The 17,413-nt window shown below is 38.1% G+C and overlaps 1 protein-coding gene across 1 annotated transcript in view; it reads left to right on the top strand.

Moving 5' to 3' along the window:
• Positions 1-11,580, top strand: part of LOC119072981 (ATP-binding cassette sub-family A member 3-like) — a 32,873-nt gene extending 21,293 nt beyond the window's left edge. Inside the window, exons 9-15 of the mRNA XM_037178301.1 lie at positions 9,233-9,530; positions 9,594-9,797; positions 9,882-10,212; positions 10,279-10,792; positions 10,854-10,984; positions 11,048-11,101; positions 11,162-11,580. Coding sequence (XP_037034196.1) covers positions 9,233-9,530; positions 9,594-9,797; positions 9,882-10,212; positions 10,279-10,792; positions 10,854-10,984; positions 11,048-11,101; positions 11,162-11,366 — 1,737 coding nt within the window. The 3' untranslated portion in view covers positions 11,367-11,580. The remainder of the gene's footprint in view (positions 1-9,232; positions 9,531-9,593; positions 9,798-9,881; positions 10,213-10,278; positions 10,793-10,853; positions 10,985-11,047; positions 11,102-11,161) is intronic.
• Positions 11,581-17,413: the final 5,833 nt, after the last annotated feature.

The following is a 17,413-nucleotide window of genomic DNA, read 5'->3' as shown; positions in this document are numbered from 1 at the left end:
TTGTGAACAGTTGTTTCAAAGAAACTAATTCCTCGTGGGCTTAAAATTGTGAATTAAATTCAAATTGCCAGATGACAAGATCGTCATTTCAAACCTCAATATTTTTTCATGATTTTCATTTTTATATTCTTCAGAAGTTTTCTTACCATTTTTTATAAGTATTTAATCATTTTAATTCAAAAATGTCTGGTTTCCCGTGGTAATGGGGATAGTTCGCGGCTAAATTGGCCTTCCTGCCAATTTCGATCTAGAATTTCTCTATATCTATACTATCTTTGTAATGTTTACATTGATTTTATGATTTATCTGGTAGTATCTTTACAAACCGACTAAAAATTTTTATTCTGAGCCTGGTATCGTAAGGCAGAATAATCCATCGGTAGTCCCATTGCAACATTTTAAGACCAAATTAATTTTTCTCACAAAACCGTATCTTGCTCGTAAATCGTGTTCGAACTCAATTAACTCAAAAGTGTGATTTCAAGACAATCAAATTATAAACGGAAAATAATAAGCAGTAGTATCATCATTCAATCCCCAACATTTTTGTGTAGACCTACATTTAATCCCTGATGGAATTACATTTTTTCAATTTCTGGCGAAGATTACAAATCTAATCCCGAAAAAATTACTTTTTTAAAGTAATCCCCATGGACCTAAAAATCCCATATTTTTGTCTGTGTTCATATAAATTTTCACAAACGTAGACAGAGAAATATTGGTGTCACCGCCTTCGTGATCAACTCAGAGGTGTCTTAACCTGTTCTTTCAGAAGCTTGGTACGCCAAGTATATATAGTCAGCTGAGAAATGAACAGTATGGATCTCTGTGATTATTTCACTGCTAGCGAAAAAATTGACACAAAGTTCATACATTTTCTGTAAAAATTCCATTTCACTGCAGACTAATACTTGGTTTGTAGAATGTTGAGGAATTTCGCGCAGCGTCATTCACAATAACCCACAAAGTGACATTTTCCTTATACAAAATGTGTCATTTTGTCAATTATTGTGAATAACGAGGCGCGAAATTCCTAGCAACCCACAAATCTCAGGAAAATAGTGGTCATTACTTTTACTTATTTCAGCCACAAGGCATATTTGAATCCACCCGTCAAAGAGTGTAAATTGGTTTTCCATCCAAATAACACAATTTTTGGAGATATTATGAAAAAAGCAAGCAAGTATTTAGCGGTCGAAAGGCCTGATGGAGTCAACGAAGCAAGTCAACTGGAGAGCGTCCTGATAAAGCAGGAATTAATTGCTGCTATTGAGTTCCATCATCCAGCGGTGAGTGTAGTAAATTATTACGGGAAAAACTATCGCTCTTGAAAGATGTTAGGGTTACGCAAGTCCTTTATATTCTACTTACAGAAGTAGTAATTTTTTTTTATTTATTCTTACGTCAACCGCAATAAGCTACCTGACTACAATTTTTTCTCGTTTAAAAACAATCAACCATTCCAAGCATGAAACAATACAATAAAATAATTCCAAAATGAAAATTAAATTAAAACGAAAACACATCAAGAAGTTAACGACATCAACCCTGATCGAGCGATGAGGCAAGTGAGTGGAGATTGAATTGATCCAGCAGCACAGATGGTAGCATCGCTGATCTAACACAGTTCCGAAATATGTCCCTTGACATCGAACGATTGTACGTCTGGGAGAAGCAGTTGAACATCCTCACAATACTGTTTATAGGCTCATGTTGACCATAACCCGTTCGGTGGTACTCAACAATAAGGAACTCATGCCTCCGAAAAGTCCTGTTCGGATGATTAATTATCAATTTCGAAGCTAATGACGGTGCACGTAGACGGCCGCTCAGCAGATCAAAAACGAATAGAACTAGGGAATGTAACCGGGAAATTAAAAACCGGGAAAAACCGGTTAACCGGTTTACCGTTTCCCGGGATTTTTTTTTTTCATTTACCGGTTAACCGACCTTCAAAAATTGAATGATTTTCACATTTTTCCTTTGCAATAATACCTTGAATTGAATTATTCTTCTAGTTGCATTACAGCATTACATCTGATTTGAACTCGTTGTGAACATTTTCATCACATTTTCATCGTAAATTGCACCTCAAGATCAGCCCTAGACTGAGAAAAAAGGATCAGTTTATTTTGCATTGCTGAGCTGGACAATCATGCTGTAATTTCTATTGTAATTGAATTTTCACCACAGTCCAAACAAAAGAAAATGCAGCATAATTGTCGATCTGAGCAACGCAACATGTGTTATTTGTACTTAGCCTTAAGTTTGCAACTCTGAAATTGATGTTCTTTAGAAAGTCTACAGAATTCGAAGTTTAGAAGATCGTGTTACTACATCTTTAAGAAACCAATTGAAGCAACGTCCGTCAAAAATTCATGAAAACAGTTCAATAAGGAGCTTACCTTTCATTTATTTCCGTTCTCAGCATCTCGCTCAGCATAGTAAAAAATTCAATCTTTACACTGTCCAACAGAAATTTTGAAACTAGTTCACACGATCGATTTCCGATATTTCTGTTGAAATATGTAGATATGAAATTCTTTATCATCCTGAAAAATGCAAATAAAGGAATGGTAAACTCATTTCTGAAGGGCTTCGCGAGCACAATAAGCCACTTAGTAGGGGTAGGATAAAAGCATTTGTCATCGGTGCAAGTTACAAACTCCCAACTCATCCAAAAAAATGTCTAAACGAGTACAGAATGTACTATTCATTTCCCGGGAAATTTTTTCTCATTTACCGTTTTTCCCGTTTCCCGGTTTTTCAAAATCGAAGGTAAATGCATTTCCTAAATAGAACGTTCAAATTAATTCTTCTACGCCATAGTGGTTCGATGTTGATGGAAGCACAACGATCGAGATAACTTGGTAGACGAAAATTGCTGTCTCTTCTCACTGTTCTTCTCATTGCGAACATCAGAAATTTTTTCTGGATTGACTCTATCTTCATCATATGAGACATTTGATGAGGGTGCCAAACGACTGAAGCATATTCCAAGTACGAACGAACGTGAGCAAAGTAAACACTTTTAAGAGCCTGAATGTTGGTGAGCTGCTTACAAATCCTCTTGACAGATCCCAACATTGAGTAAGCCTTAGACGTAATAAATTCAATATGTCGATCAAAGGTAAGTCGTTCGTCCACCCAAACACCAAGATCTTGTATAACTTTCACTCGAGACAATGAAATACCATCGATCGAGTATTGAAAATTAATCGGCGAGCGAATCCTGAAGAATGTTATAACCTTGCATTTCTCAATATTTAGATTTAGATATCGTATATCACTCGCCTTCGTGGGTGTCTTAGCCTGTTACTTCAGAACGATTACCAACTCATTCTTTTTCTTTTTGAAAAAATGCAGTAAAAATATTCTGGTGCATTTCGCTCGAATCGGAAGCATTTATAAAAAAAAACTTTGACGCATGTCGTAGAACAATTTTTTTATTCCTTTTCCACTTTCAATTTTTTTTAGTTTGGACTTGCCCGCTTACTCTACTTTTTTCGGCCAATCAGTATCTTGCCCTGTTTGTCGAAGGTACTAAGTAATGTCCTCTGACCATAATTCCCAAAAAGCGTGACTTTGCAATCCTACTAAGTTTGTTTTTCATTTTTCGCTTCTAGACCCTGAACGAGCTTCCCACAGACCTGTCGTATTCGTTACACTTTCCATCAGAATTACGTACAACAGCGTCTGCAAGTCCACATTGGCTCACAAATAAGATTTTGCCAAATTCAAGAAATTGGAGAGACGAATATGTTGGTCATCCGATCTACTACAATGAAGGATTTCTGGCTATTCAAAATGCTGTCGCACGTGCCTTCGTTTCAGAAAATGCGAATAGTAAAACTCAAATGCCAGACGTGCTGATCAAACGATTTCCGTATCCAGCGTTTACCACCAACGAATATTTGAATCTGCTGCAAATTGTTCTGCCCTTTTGTATGCTGTTGAGCTTCAATTATTCGTTTTCGAATGCTGTACGTTTCATTGCCATGGAAAAGGAGAAACAGTTGAAAGAGGCTATGAAAATTATGGGATTACAGAGCTGGTTGCATTGGTTGAGGTGAGTCTTCATTTTGTAAAAGAATGTTTTTCGGCTGAAAAATTACCTTCCGTGAACGTCCTCTTCCAGCTGGTTCTTGAGGTCAATGACAATGTTGATCACTTCGGTCCTTTTCATCATAATTCTGGTCAAGGTGAATCTCGCTAAGATAAAATGAAGAAACTTTGGTCACACCCTGCTGCCTTCGTTCATTTCCAGATTCCAATGTTTGGATCAGCCTCCGCAGTTTTTTCCAACTCTAATGCGTTCCTCCTCACAACATTTTTCGTCGTATATTGCGTCAATTTAACCACACTCAGTTTCTTCGCCAGTACGTTCTTTTCGAAAGCTAAGGCGGCCGTAACGGCATCGTCGATCATTTGGTACTTGTCGTTTTTACCATATTGGATAACTAACGACACATACGATGTGATGCCTGGTCCATTGAAAGTGTTTTTGTGCATCTTTCCCAATACGGCCATGGCGTACGGAATGAAATTGATTATTCGCAACGAACAATTGGGGGACGGATTCATTTGGTCGACAATGTGGCGTCCAATAAATGTGTACGAAAGCCTAACTATCGGAACCACAATGGTTTTTCTGCTGATAACGGCGTTCTTGTTTTTCGTGTTGACAATGTACATCGAAAGCATTTTCCCGGGGAATTATGGCGTGGCGAAGCCGTGGTATTTTCTGTTCAAAAAAGATTTTTGGTTCGGTTCACAAAAACGTAGAGACTATCAACCGTTTGAAGACAATCATGGTGATGATGGTGGCGGTGCTATTCAGGCGGATCCTGGAAATTTTGAAGAAGAGCCAACTGATCAGCGTGCAGGTGTCGTGACAAAACATTTGTCCAAATCGTTTGGGAAGAACGTAGTTGTTACCAATTTGTCGATGAACATGTACAACAACCAAATAACAGTTCTGTTGGGCCATAACGGAGCTGGTAAAACGACAACATTTTCTATGCTAACTGGAATGATAGAACCGACATCGGGCACAGCATTAATTGATGGGTACGATATACGATCGAACATGGACATGGCTCGCAGTTCCATGGGATTTTGCCCTCAACACAACATTTTATTCGATGAGTTGACGGTACGGGAGCACATCTTGTTCTACAGTCGTCTAAAAGGCTTGAGTATGAAAGATGCCAACGACGAGGTCGAAAAATATGTTCGCCTCCTCGAATTGGACTCTAAAATCGACTCAATGTCCCAGACGTTGTCCGGTGGAATGAAGAGGAAATTATCGATTGGAATTGCACTGTGCGGACAGTCGAAAGTGGTTTTCTGTGATGAGCCCACCAGTGGCATGGATGCCGCGTCACGCCGATCACTTTGGAATGTCTTGATCGAAGAGAAAAAGGATCGGGTCATCGTACTGACAACCCACTTTATGGACGAGGCCGATGTTCTTGGCGACCGGATCGCTATAATGGCACATGGAAACTTGCAGTGCTTTGGATCGTCATTTTTCTTGAAAAAACGTTTCGGCACCGGGTACCACTTGATATGCGAGAAGAATTTCGATTGTCGCTCAGACGTTGTAACCGGACTGCTTCGGAAATATTTGTCCACGCTTCAGATTGACACGGAAAATGAAAGTGAAATAACTTACCTTCTGCCGGAGAATCAGGTTCCGATCTTCAAAGAAATGTTTCGAGACCTGGAAGACAACGAACGCAATTTAAATCTGAAGAGCTACGGTGTGTCGTTGACGACTATGGAAGAGATATTCTTGAAATTTGGCAAGGGTTCAGTCTATGTAGACAAAAAATCTCAAACCAAGTCGAGAAATGGATCTGATAACATCGCTTTGGCAGAAAATCAATTTAACGAAACGGTACTCGTGAGAGGAACAGCTTTACTATGTCACCAGGCCATGGCAATGTTCAAAGTATAATTGAAAATTGGACCTGAATTAGTCGATCAAAATGTAATCAAATTCGAATTCATTGCAGAAACGCTCGTTGTGCTGGGTACGATCTTGGAAGATTTTCACTTTCTACAATTTGCTCGCTTTCATCATTCTCGCGCCGATTATTTTCCAAGGTCACATCCTTCGGAGTTCGAACAGTCGACACGGTCTACCGCCTTTGGACATTTCGTTGGACGGATACGAGAAACCGATTACCGTGGTTCAGGAAAATAGGAACAACAGTTTGGCGTCCGAGTAAGTTAACCGTTCGTTGTTGAAATTGTACAATATTTGATGACCGGATCTTTTTGTCATTTTGAGGGTTTCTTTTGAAAAACGAATTGTCGAAATTGGACGCATTTTCCAGTGGACTTTATATGTGCCTAGAAGCCAAAACCTTCTTTTTTTAATTCGTCGAAGAGGTTATCGAAGGCCGAAAACATGCACTTTTCTTATGGAGATTTCCCCTGCTACACGAAGCGTACAAGGTCGTGTGGGGTGTCATTAGAAAGGTAATTGCATGTACTTTCGAGGCAAATAGTCTTACCACCCATATACGACACCACACACGACCTTGTACGTGTCGTATAGCAGGGGAAATTTCCATAAGAAAAGTCAAAGCACCTAGCAGGGTAATAGAGGTTTTTACACGTCAAATAGAGTAGTATTTTGGAACCAATAATACCATTAGCAACCTTAATGGTAACTTTGCAATGACATTATGAAAAAAACCCTATTGTGGACACTTCATCTGTCCGTCTGTCTGTCCGTCCAAGTGTCTGTGTCACAAATAGAAAATGAGACGATAACAGCCTTGATTCAAAATTGCAATGCTACTATGAGCAAATGAGCAAATCAACACCAGGCAAATAATAATTATTTGTTATCTGATAACCAATCGCTCATAGTTGGCATTGCAATTCGAAAATTTGGTAGTTGACTACCACGGTGATAGTTGACAACCGAATTAATTACCAGCGATATGTTTACTTTTCGATGGCTTTGCACCGACTGATGCAATTATTCTGACTGCTTGTCTATTTCCACACGAGAATTTGGTAGTTGGCTACCACGATGATAAATTGCAATGCTACTATGAGCAAATCAACACCAGGCAAATAATAATTATTTTTTATCTGATAACCGATAGCTCACAGTTAACATTGCAATTCTAAAATTTGGTAGTTGGTAGTTGGACTACCAAGGCTATAATTTACTACCAAACGTAATTTTTGGGGAAGAGATGTTTACTATTCGAGAACTACGCACCGACTGACGAAATAATTCTACATGCTCGCCTATTTATTAATCGGAAATTTGGTAGTCGGTAGCTTTGGTAGTTGGTAGTTGCGAGCTGGATTGACATTCAAAATTGCAAAGCCACCATGAGCACATCAACACCAGGCAAATAATAATTATTTGTTATCTGATCACCGATTGCTCACAGTTAACATTGCAATTCGAAAATTTGGTAGTTGGTAGTTGGACTACCAAGGCTATAATTGACTACCAAATGTAATTTTTGGGGAAGAGATGTTTACTATTCGAGAACTACGCACCGACTGACGAAATAATTCTACATGCTCGCCTATTTATTAATCGGAAATTTGGTAGTCGGTAGCTTTGGTAGTTGGTAGTTGCGAGCTGGATTGACATTCAAAATTGCAAAGCCACCATGAGCATATCAACACCAGGCAAATAATAATTATTTGTTATCTGATCACCGATTGCTCACAGTTAACATTGCAATTCGAAAATTTGGTAGTTGGTAGTTGGACTACCAAGGCTATAATTGACTACCAAATGTAATTTTTGGGGAAGAGATGTTTACTATTCGAGAACTACGCACCGACTGACGAAATTATTCTACATGCTCGCCTATTTAAAGCTTGAATTTTTGGTAGTTGACTACCAAACTGGTAGTTGACTACCATACTGATAGAGAGGTGATAGAGATATTAACTGTTTGAGAGCTGCACACCAACTGTTGAGATTATTTAGGCTGCTTGCCTATTTATAATTCGACAATTTGGTAGTTGACTACCAAACTGGTAGTTGAATACCAAAATGGTTGTTGAATAGTTGAGTTTGGTAGTTGGTAGTTGGACTACCAAGGCTATAATTGACTACCAAACGTAATTTTCGGCAGAGATGTTTACTATTCGAGAGCTGCGCACCGACTGACAAAATTATTCTGCCTGCTTGCCTATTTAAAGCTTGAATTTTTGGTAGTTGACTACCAAACTGGTAGTTGACTACCATACTGATAGAGAGGTGATAGAGATATTAACTGTTTGAGAGCTGCACACCAACTGTTGAGATTATTTAGGCTGCTTGCCTATTTATAATTCGACAATTTGGTAGTTGACTACCAAACTGGTAGTTGAATACCAAAATGGTTGTTGAATAGTTGAGTTTGGTAGTTGAATACAAAATTGGTAGTTGACTACGAAACTGATAGAACGATGGTGGCGATGTTTACTGTTCAACAGCTGGATATCGACTGAAGAAACTATTCTTCCTGCTTTCCTATTTGTAACTCACGTATTTGGTAGTTGGTATCTCGAGAAGTGAGAAAATTGAGAGAAAGAAAAAAGACCTCACTAGGCTTATAGCCGGTCTATTCTTGTTTTCTATTACCCTGCTAGGTGCTTTGGAAAAGTGCATGTTTGCGGCCTTCGATCACCTCTTCGACGAATTAAAAAAGAAAAGAAATTTTGACAGTTCGTTTTTCAAAAGAATCCATCTTTCGTGTTTCCATTTTTAGGATCATGCACCAGTACCAACAAAATCTGTGGACTCATTCACAAAACACAAAAGTAGTGACGACGGACAAAGAGCTGGACACGTTTCTCTTGGATTTGGCCGGCCAGTCGTTGGCAACTTTAAATTACCAGTATTTGGCAGCCGCAAGTGCCCTGACTAGTGGTGAGATCGTGGCATGGTTCAACAATCAGTTTTATCACACTGCCCCACTGGCACTGAATTTGGTACACAATGCCATCGTACGAGCAATAATAAATCCCGCTTACAGCATTCATGTTGTCAATGCTCCGTTTGACTATGTTGTCCAACCTAATAGTACCGATGTATATGATACGAGCGTTCCCATATTTAGTGCTTCGTTTACATTCGCTGTAGGATTTGCCATGCCATGGGTATCCGCTTCTTACATCATGTTCTACATTCAAGTAAAAAAATCGATTTCACGTTCTACATAAAACCATAATTCATGGTCGCTGTACAATTTTACAGGAGAAAGTTTGTCGTGCCAAATTTTTGCAGTATGCGAGCGGCATCAATTTGAGCATCTTTTGGATAGCGTCGATATTGTGGGATGTCTTAACGAACATGACCACCGTTGTGTTAATCGTTGTCATGATAGCGTTTAGTCATGAGCCGTTTTGGGCTGAGGCGAATACATTGGCTGTGATTGGCTTGCTATTTACCATGTACAATTTCGCAATGATACCAGTCATTTGTCTGACTTCACTCATATTCTCAAAACCGCCGACCGGCACGGTTGTGATTTATTTTGGAAGCGCGATCATTGGTAGGCCAGTATAATGTAGAGCATGTGATGCCTCATTTACCGTCATCTCTCTTTACATTACAGCCATAGTTTACGCATCTGATACGTTAGGTCGATTTTTGCCTAAAGTGATCCGAGCGTTCTTTACAATCTACCCGACATGCACCTTAATCAGTGGGTTATTTAAACTGGGAAAGACAGACGAACTGTTGACTGTATGTGAACATCTGTGCGTAGAGATAAATTGTAACCGCCAGGAGTTGTGCACCGTAAATCCGGACTGTTGCCGTAAGTTAGAATTTAATTTGGAATTTAACTTGCAAATTGAGTTCAAATTGAGTTCAAATTGAGTTCAATTCATCTTCAAACTAGCAAACCTCGTGTTTTCCTGGAACGAGAACAGTGTGTCCAAGGACTTACTGGTTATGGTGGCAACTAGCATTGGTGTAACATTGCTTGTTCTTTTGATCGAACAGGGCTTATTACGCCGTTTGATTGCATATCTAGTTAGTCTAGTACGATCTAGGCCAGTATTTGATCCACTGCAAGATGAACAGCTTGACGACGATGTACGTGAAGTGAAAGAGCGTATCAACGCAATGGACGTGGGTCAACTGCGAGAACAGAGTGTCGTCCTGCAGAACGTGTCCAAGTTCTACGGAAGCTTCTTAGCGGTGAATCAAGTATCGCTCGACATAAAGCAGTAAGTTTTGCTGGTTCCGTTTTCATCTACATGTCAATTGTGTCAATACAAAAAAAAACCTTGCAGATCCGAATGCTTCGGTCTACTCGGAAATAATGGGGCCGGGAAAACATCAATTTTCAAAATGTTAACCGGCGAAGAGCTCATCTCCAGCGGAGAGATATATTTGCACGGCCTGAATCTGAAAACGGACATTCGCAAAATCTACAAATGCATCGGCTACTGTCCCCAATTCGATGCACTCTTCGAGAATTTGACTGGTCGTGAAATATTGGAAATCTTCGCTTTGATTCGTGGCGTTCAGCGCAACGAAATTGCAGCGTATGCGGTCCGAGCAGCGACCGATTTGGATCTGATTGAACACATCGATAAGCACGTATCCCACATGAGTGGCGGCAACAAACGTAAACTATCGACAGCCATTGCTTTGGTGGGAAATCCGAAAGTGGTTTTCCTCGATGAGCCAACAACTGGGATGGATCCGGCAACGAAGCGCAATCTGTGGAACATTATTATCAAGTTGCGTGATCAGGGAAAATCAATTGTCTTAACATCACACAGCATGGAAGAATGTGAAGCGGTGAGTTGACGGGCTCCTGAAATTGCGAAAATCTGTTACAGCTGCAACATTCTCTCTACAGCTTTGCACTCAACTGACAATCATGGTGAACGGCAACTGTAAATGCTATGGATCGTCTCAACACTTGAAAAATAAATTTACGAGAGGATTTGAGCTGAAAATCAAAGTTAAACATGACCAGGATGGACAGAGGTAACAGTTTAGATTTTTGATTCGATTCTGACCTACTTATCGAATCCTTGTTACCATTTGCAGAGTAAACGAAGTCAAAAATTACATAGCGAACGTATTCCACGAAGCTGTCTTATCGTAAGGACCTGACACATGGTCTTTTGTTCGTCCTTGAAATCCATTTTTGATTATTTTCAGCGACGAGCATCAGGACCTTCTGACATACACGATTCCATCCAGAAACCTCAAATGGTCCACCGTGTTCGAAATGATGGAAAACGGCAAAAGTACTGGAAACGTTGACGACTATTCAGTGAGCCAGAATTCGTTGGAAAACGTTCTAATATCGTTCGTAAAAAATCAGCGAACTCGCAACAATCTACAGGGAGAGTCTACCGAATAATTTACTTTTACAATAAATTATTCGCTGATCGAAATGTGGAAGGAGAAAATGATTGAGATACACATATAGAAGAAAGAACATACACATCATGTGTTGTACCAACGGTTCAAAATTGGATTTGAAATGAGAATGTCCACGGTAGCTCAATTGGTTAGAGCATCAGCCCGGCAAGTTGAAGGTTGTGAGTTCGTGCCTCACCCGTGCACATCAAAAATTTTTATTTCAAATCCAATTCGATTCTAGTATCTCTAAGCTGAAAGAGAAAATGATAACTTAATTACGCTTCTTTTTCTGTATGGATTTCTAACTGGTAGGAAACATAAGACTGCATTTAATTTACTTTTATTAACAGGACGGACAACACAGGTTACTATGGTAGAATAGAAGTAATTTGCTACCCCGTATCCATATGAGTAAAATTATCAGAGGGCTTTAAATAGCTCGAGGTAGTTTTACTCATCGTGATACGAGATAACAAATTATTTTCCGTGTAATGTATTGGGTTTTACCTTACGAGCGCGTTAAAGGATCTCCCATAGGGCAGAAGAGTCATATTATCTCCCTAGTAAGGTAAAAGTCTTATTCCATACATGGAGATTGTGATTTTCATAAGTTTACGGAAAATTAGAAAATTATCAATTGACTCTTCATATTCGTTGGGAAAATAGCAATATCGCTCTTATACTATAAAAAAATAGATTTTAACAAATATTTTGGGTTGTTTCTAAATGTACCGTAAGACCACTTATAATATTAAAGTTAGGGTTGGTCACTAAAACACCTTTAATTTTGTCTTACTAAGGTTACAAACTTTAATATTTTAAGATTTTCACAATATTCCTACAGTTAGAGGGCGTTGAAATTCCATCATGCTTCAGCTGTTTTTTAGCAGATACACACAACCAATCAAAAATATTTATACGTCTTCTGCGTGTAAGAAGTCTATCGAACAGCTACAAGTTCTGCAGAAGCGTTGTCTGAAGCATGTGAATAGACTTCCCTTGCGTCATCCGACTGTCGACCTGTTTCGGAGATACTGTCCGCGAGTTCTTAATGTAGACAGTATTGTTAAGTATAGCGTTTGCAGCTTTGTGTATAAGGCCATCGGTAAACAGTCCTTCTGTAACATACCCTTCCAAGGGGCCTCACATTGCTACAATACGAGAGGAAAGCACCTGCTCATAGCATCGGCTACTAGGACGAAGAGCGGTGAAAGGGCGATTTCTGCTCTAGGGTGTAGACTGTACAATTCCTTACCCAATGAGGTTAAGTTTGCTCAGCCGAATTGCTTTCAAGCTCGCCTGAAGGGTTGGCTTCTAGAGAATCAATACTGATATTTCTGTGACATTTGACTGGGATAGTGTCGATGAGTTGATGGATCATCGGGGTTTTTTTCATTGGATGCTGGATTTTTGGTGCGTGAAGGATGCCTCTGCCTCCTGCTCCCCCACGGCAATGCCTCCTAGGCTTGCTCCAGCTTGTCTCCCCATTCCTTTCTGATTTATTATCGTATTAAATTTTTCATTTAATTCTATATTTTTGATTTCCATGCTTTATTTCAAGTAAATTTTTCCATCCTTATTTTTAGGCCAGCTATTGTAAATTGCAGGTCAAGTTTCATGCTATATTTCAAGGACAATATTTTTTTATATAATTTTAATTGGTTACTCCTTTAAAGTGTCTCACAGTGGAGAACCGCAATGCGATTTGTTATACTAATTTCATGATGTAGAAATGTTTGAATAAACTAAACTAAAACGTCTTCATACGGTTTTATCTTCGATTTTATATAAATAATAATGGATTTATATAGTAATTTTAAGCTATTTACGCTTATTGTACGCGGTATTTGATCAATTTGTGTCTTGTTAAGCAACCGTTAAAAATATATGTTCGATAAGTAGAACGTTACTTGTTGACTTTCCTAATTAATGACCTCAATGTAAAACTTAGAATACAGAAATTCCATCGCAAATAATAAAGAACATGGACGCAACAAATTGAAGTATTTTTTGATTCGAATTGAAATGTTAATCCACTAAAGTGAGCGGCAGTCAATTTTATACCGAAGTTAGTGTTGTTAGTATACACCAGTTGGTAACGCGTTCCAACACATTCTCTGTTATATGCTTATGAGTTATAAAATACTTGTAATAGTACATCGCCCAAAACCACTTACAGTGGATGTGTGACGCAAGTCCTGTTATCCACTTACAAAAGAACTGATATCGGTGTAGGTGACGCTTACAGATTCGACACGCAAAAAGGTATGCGTCACAAATGGCAGCTGATGAAAGTTATGTCAACAAAAATCTTACCAGAAAAATTTTAGGAAGAAAATTATAATAAAAAAGTTTGCGTCACAAGTGGCAGATGATTCGGCTTTCTTCCGTTTGAATTCCATTCTTTAAAGGAATATATTTCACAATTATAAAAATTTTCCTTCCTCAACATCTGCCACTTGTGACGCAAACTTTTTTTTATAATTTTCTTCCTAACATTTTTCTGGTAAGATTTTTGTTGATAAAACTTTCGCGTACTTTCCTCATCAGCTGCCATTTGTGACGCATACCTTTTTGCGCGTCGAATCTGTAAGCGTCACCTACACCGATATCAGTTCTTTTGTAAGTGGATAACAGGACTTGCATCACACCTCCACTGTAAGTGGTTTTGGGCGATATCAGCTCTTTTAAAAATTGTGATTTTTTAGAATTGTGTCGTAGATAATAGACAATCATATTATGCACTTTGAACGAAAATATTATTCTTACAAACTTAAGTGTAACTTTCTCTTTGATCTGAACCGTCCAGCTTTTATTTGACGAAAATCGAAAATTTTACGAAATTCAAAAATTTGACGAAAATCGAAAATTTGATGAAAATCGAAAATTTGACGAAAATCGAAAATTTGACGAAATTCGAAAAAACTTTCACTAAAATCTAAAAATTGACGAATATCGAAAATTTGACGAAAATCGAAAATTTGACGCACTTTAAACGCTCATAGCTCCCAAATAAGCGACTTTTTAAGGAAACCATGAAACACGTATCGACTAGAATCTAAAACTCTATAACTTTGTCTTTTAAACGAACTTTCTATCTGCCGTATTTTCCGAGTTATAGGTCCTATAGCTCAATAGCTTAACACGCTCATAGCTCCGAAATTATAAGCTTTTATAAAAATTCCTTCAAATTAGTTTCGTCCTTAACATAACCTGAAAATTTCAGCCAAATCCGCCGGTAAATTCAAAAGTTTCGTTCCAATTTTTGAAATTTAATATCTCGGCCAAATCTTAACCTTATGAGGCGTTTGATAGCTCGTTGAACTCGTATAGACGCCCAGATACCGAATAAAATACGTTGGGGGTAGTAGGAGCAAAGGGGAAAAAGTCAAAAAGTTCCTCAGTCCTGTGGAAAAATTTTTTGTCAAATTTTTCAATGTGAACGGACTTGCGTCACGGCCCTTCACTAACGTAGGGCCATGATTACGTCCTTGTTTGGAGATTTTTATTTTGCCGGAAGGGGGGTTTGTAGCCAAAGCCGAAGGCGAGCGCTATAATCCCTCGAAATAGTGTATCTGTTTTCGATGATTGACTTTAGTCAATTTTAGCCCGAACAAAGTTGGAAATTCAATTGTTAAAAACCAGATTAGATCATTTTATTTTGCTTTCATTTTACAAAAACTTTTACATGCTTTTGTTTTCCCTAAACAAGAGAATTGGTTTAGGCTTCAAAAGCATGTAATAGTTATTTAAATTATTAGAGGCGAAAAACGATTTTTTTAAATTCGACGTGTTATGTGTGAGCTGAGAGGGTATTTTAACATGAGAATGCGTGTTTGTGAATCGAGGTTTACACCATGTGTGCTTGTTGCTAACAGGTTAGTATGAATAACTATTTCACGTGTAGAAATAATTAAAATAATATTTAAAAGTGGTAGTGTCAAAATGACATTTCAGTACAATAAACTTCCAATTTAATTGATTCGAATTGATCCGATTAACCGGTTTTTGAACGAGAAAATCCGAAAGCCGCGTGTATTAAATTTAGTTCCAGTTTGTAATCCCTAATTGCAACAATCAGAAGTGAGCCATTCAACAGCATTGAGTTATAGCTTCATTCAAAGTGCGTTCTCATAATGAACCTGGATATGAGTCATGTTAAAAAAAAGTAATAAACCGAAGAGTAATTACGCATTACACTGCAAAATACGTAGATTTACGGGAAATGGTTAAAATTGTCACAGATGAACAATTGAACATTCTGGCAAGAGAGGCTGGTAAAACAGGTTTTGATTTCCCAAGTTTCTAGAAAGCTAGGACTTTCTTCACCTACTAACTAGTCAAGCCAAAAATTCTATTCAGATAGGCGAATAACATCACAGCTCTGCTAGTAGCAGTGCTATGATAACATGCAAGGGAACTTCTTTCATTATTATTTATCGAATCGACATATATTTTAAGAGAATAACTGCCGTGTAAACAAACATTTGCATATAATTGGCTTTTCGAATCGGAAAGCACTCTGTGACTGATGTGATAAGAATACAACTGCAGAGCACCTTCTCTGTCGATGCACACTGCGCAGCCCATACACAATAGATCATCGTCAGGACTGTTTAAAATGCCATCCACGTTAAAAAAATCTCATACAAATGAATGAATGAACGAAACATTTAACGAAACTTAAGTGAGGTTACGTGTGATTTATTGCTTATTTGGTTGATGTTAATACACTGTTAAGGCGAGGTCAATAGAACCTGTGGACAACAGACCCATTGGCGACTAGGTGTGACCGTTTTCCTACCCATTTTATTCTCTCCTATGATTCGACCTTATAAAAATACATTCCATTTTCTTCGAGTGTAGCAGCTAATAAATTGTTAGCAGTTCCCGCAACTTCCTGGCTAAATAACAATTTTAGAGTAATTCGTATATCCTGCATATCTTTGATTATAATTTGAATTGTTAAATGGATTTTGAATTGTCTATATAAAGGTGAAATTCTGTAGAAAAACTAGTCGTCCGATATTTTGTCAAGAGAATTTTTCCTTACAAACGTAATGCAGTCGATCAGGTATCTGTTGTATCTTTCCGCATCGTTGGTATTATTTTGTTCTGTTTCTACGATCAAGGAGGTACTACTACTTATCATAGTCTATTCAAGATATGAAGATGCATTCAAAATAAATTCTTCCTGTACTTCAGCTTAACACTTTTACCTTCGAAAGAGCTGACTTGACAGTGATGCCCAATACTGGATTGAAATTAGTAAAATATGTGGTCAGAAAATTGAATAACAGTTATCTGTACGTTGATGCGGAATTATCTTTAAATCGAACTTACGAATCTGTATTTTCACATGTTGTGGTGTATCGTCAATTTAGTTCGAACGAATTTAGAAAATTTCTGGTTGACCTGTGGGAGGATGTTTGTGAAGCCGAGGAAGGAGGAGACGGAAATTTACTCACAAAAATCGTTAAAGAAAAAACGCAAAATTACACCAATTTTTTTCGAAGATGCCCGTACACACCGGGTAACTATTATGGAAAAGTTAAAAGCTTCCCGTTCGCTTCATTCAACTTTGGGCAAATGTTGCCTTCTGGAAGATATCGTATTGAAGTAAATCTGACTAGCGGTTTTCAAGGTGCAGTCGGTCTCATGGTGAAAGCGTATATTAGTATTTCTGATCGAAGAGTTGAACAATTTTGAAGCAGAGCATTGCTCTGCGTGGAAACAACTGCGGGAAATAGTAGACTATGTTTTCGTTTGGAACTTTTTATTTTGCCAAGTGTGAGGGTTGCATCCAGGGTTTGAAGTGAGTGAAAAACTCTCCAGCATTTGCACTGCACTTAACAACTACATAACAACTGTCTTAGTTGTATGAACTTGTTTTTATGAGTGTAAGTCGAAAGTATGATACATTTTCCGATTATGGCATCTAGATACACAAATGCTGGTGCGTTATAAATAGCACATCTTTTGCATTAACTTGTCTTTATTTAACAAATAAAATAAATTTAAAATTAAAATTTTGCATAATCTTCT

This window comes from Bradysia coprophila (assembly GCF_014529535.1).
Source record: "Bradysia coprophila strain Holo2 chromosome IV unlocalized genomic scaffold, BU_Bcop_v1 contig_84, whole genome shotgun sequence".
NCBI lineage: Eukaryota > Metazoa > Arthropoda > Insecta > Diptera > Sciaridae > Bradysia > Bradysia coprophila.
Note: the sequence above shows the minus strand (reverse complement) of the source record. Positions and strands in the feature narration are given on the sequence as shown.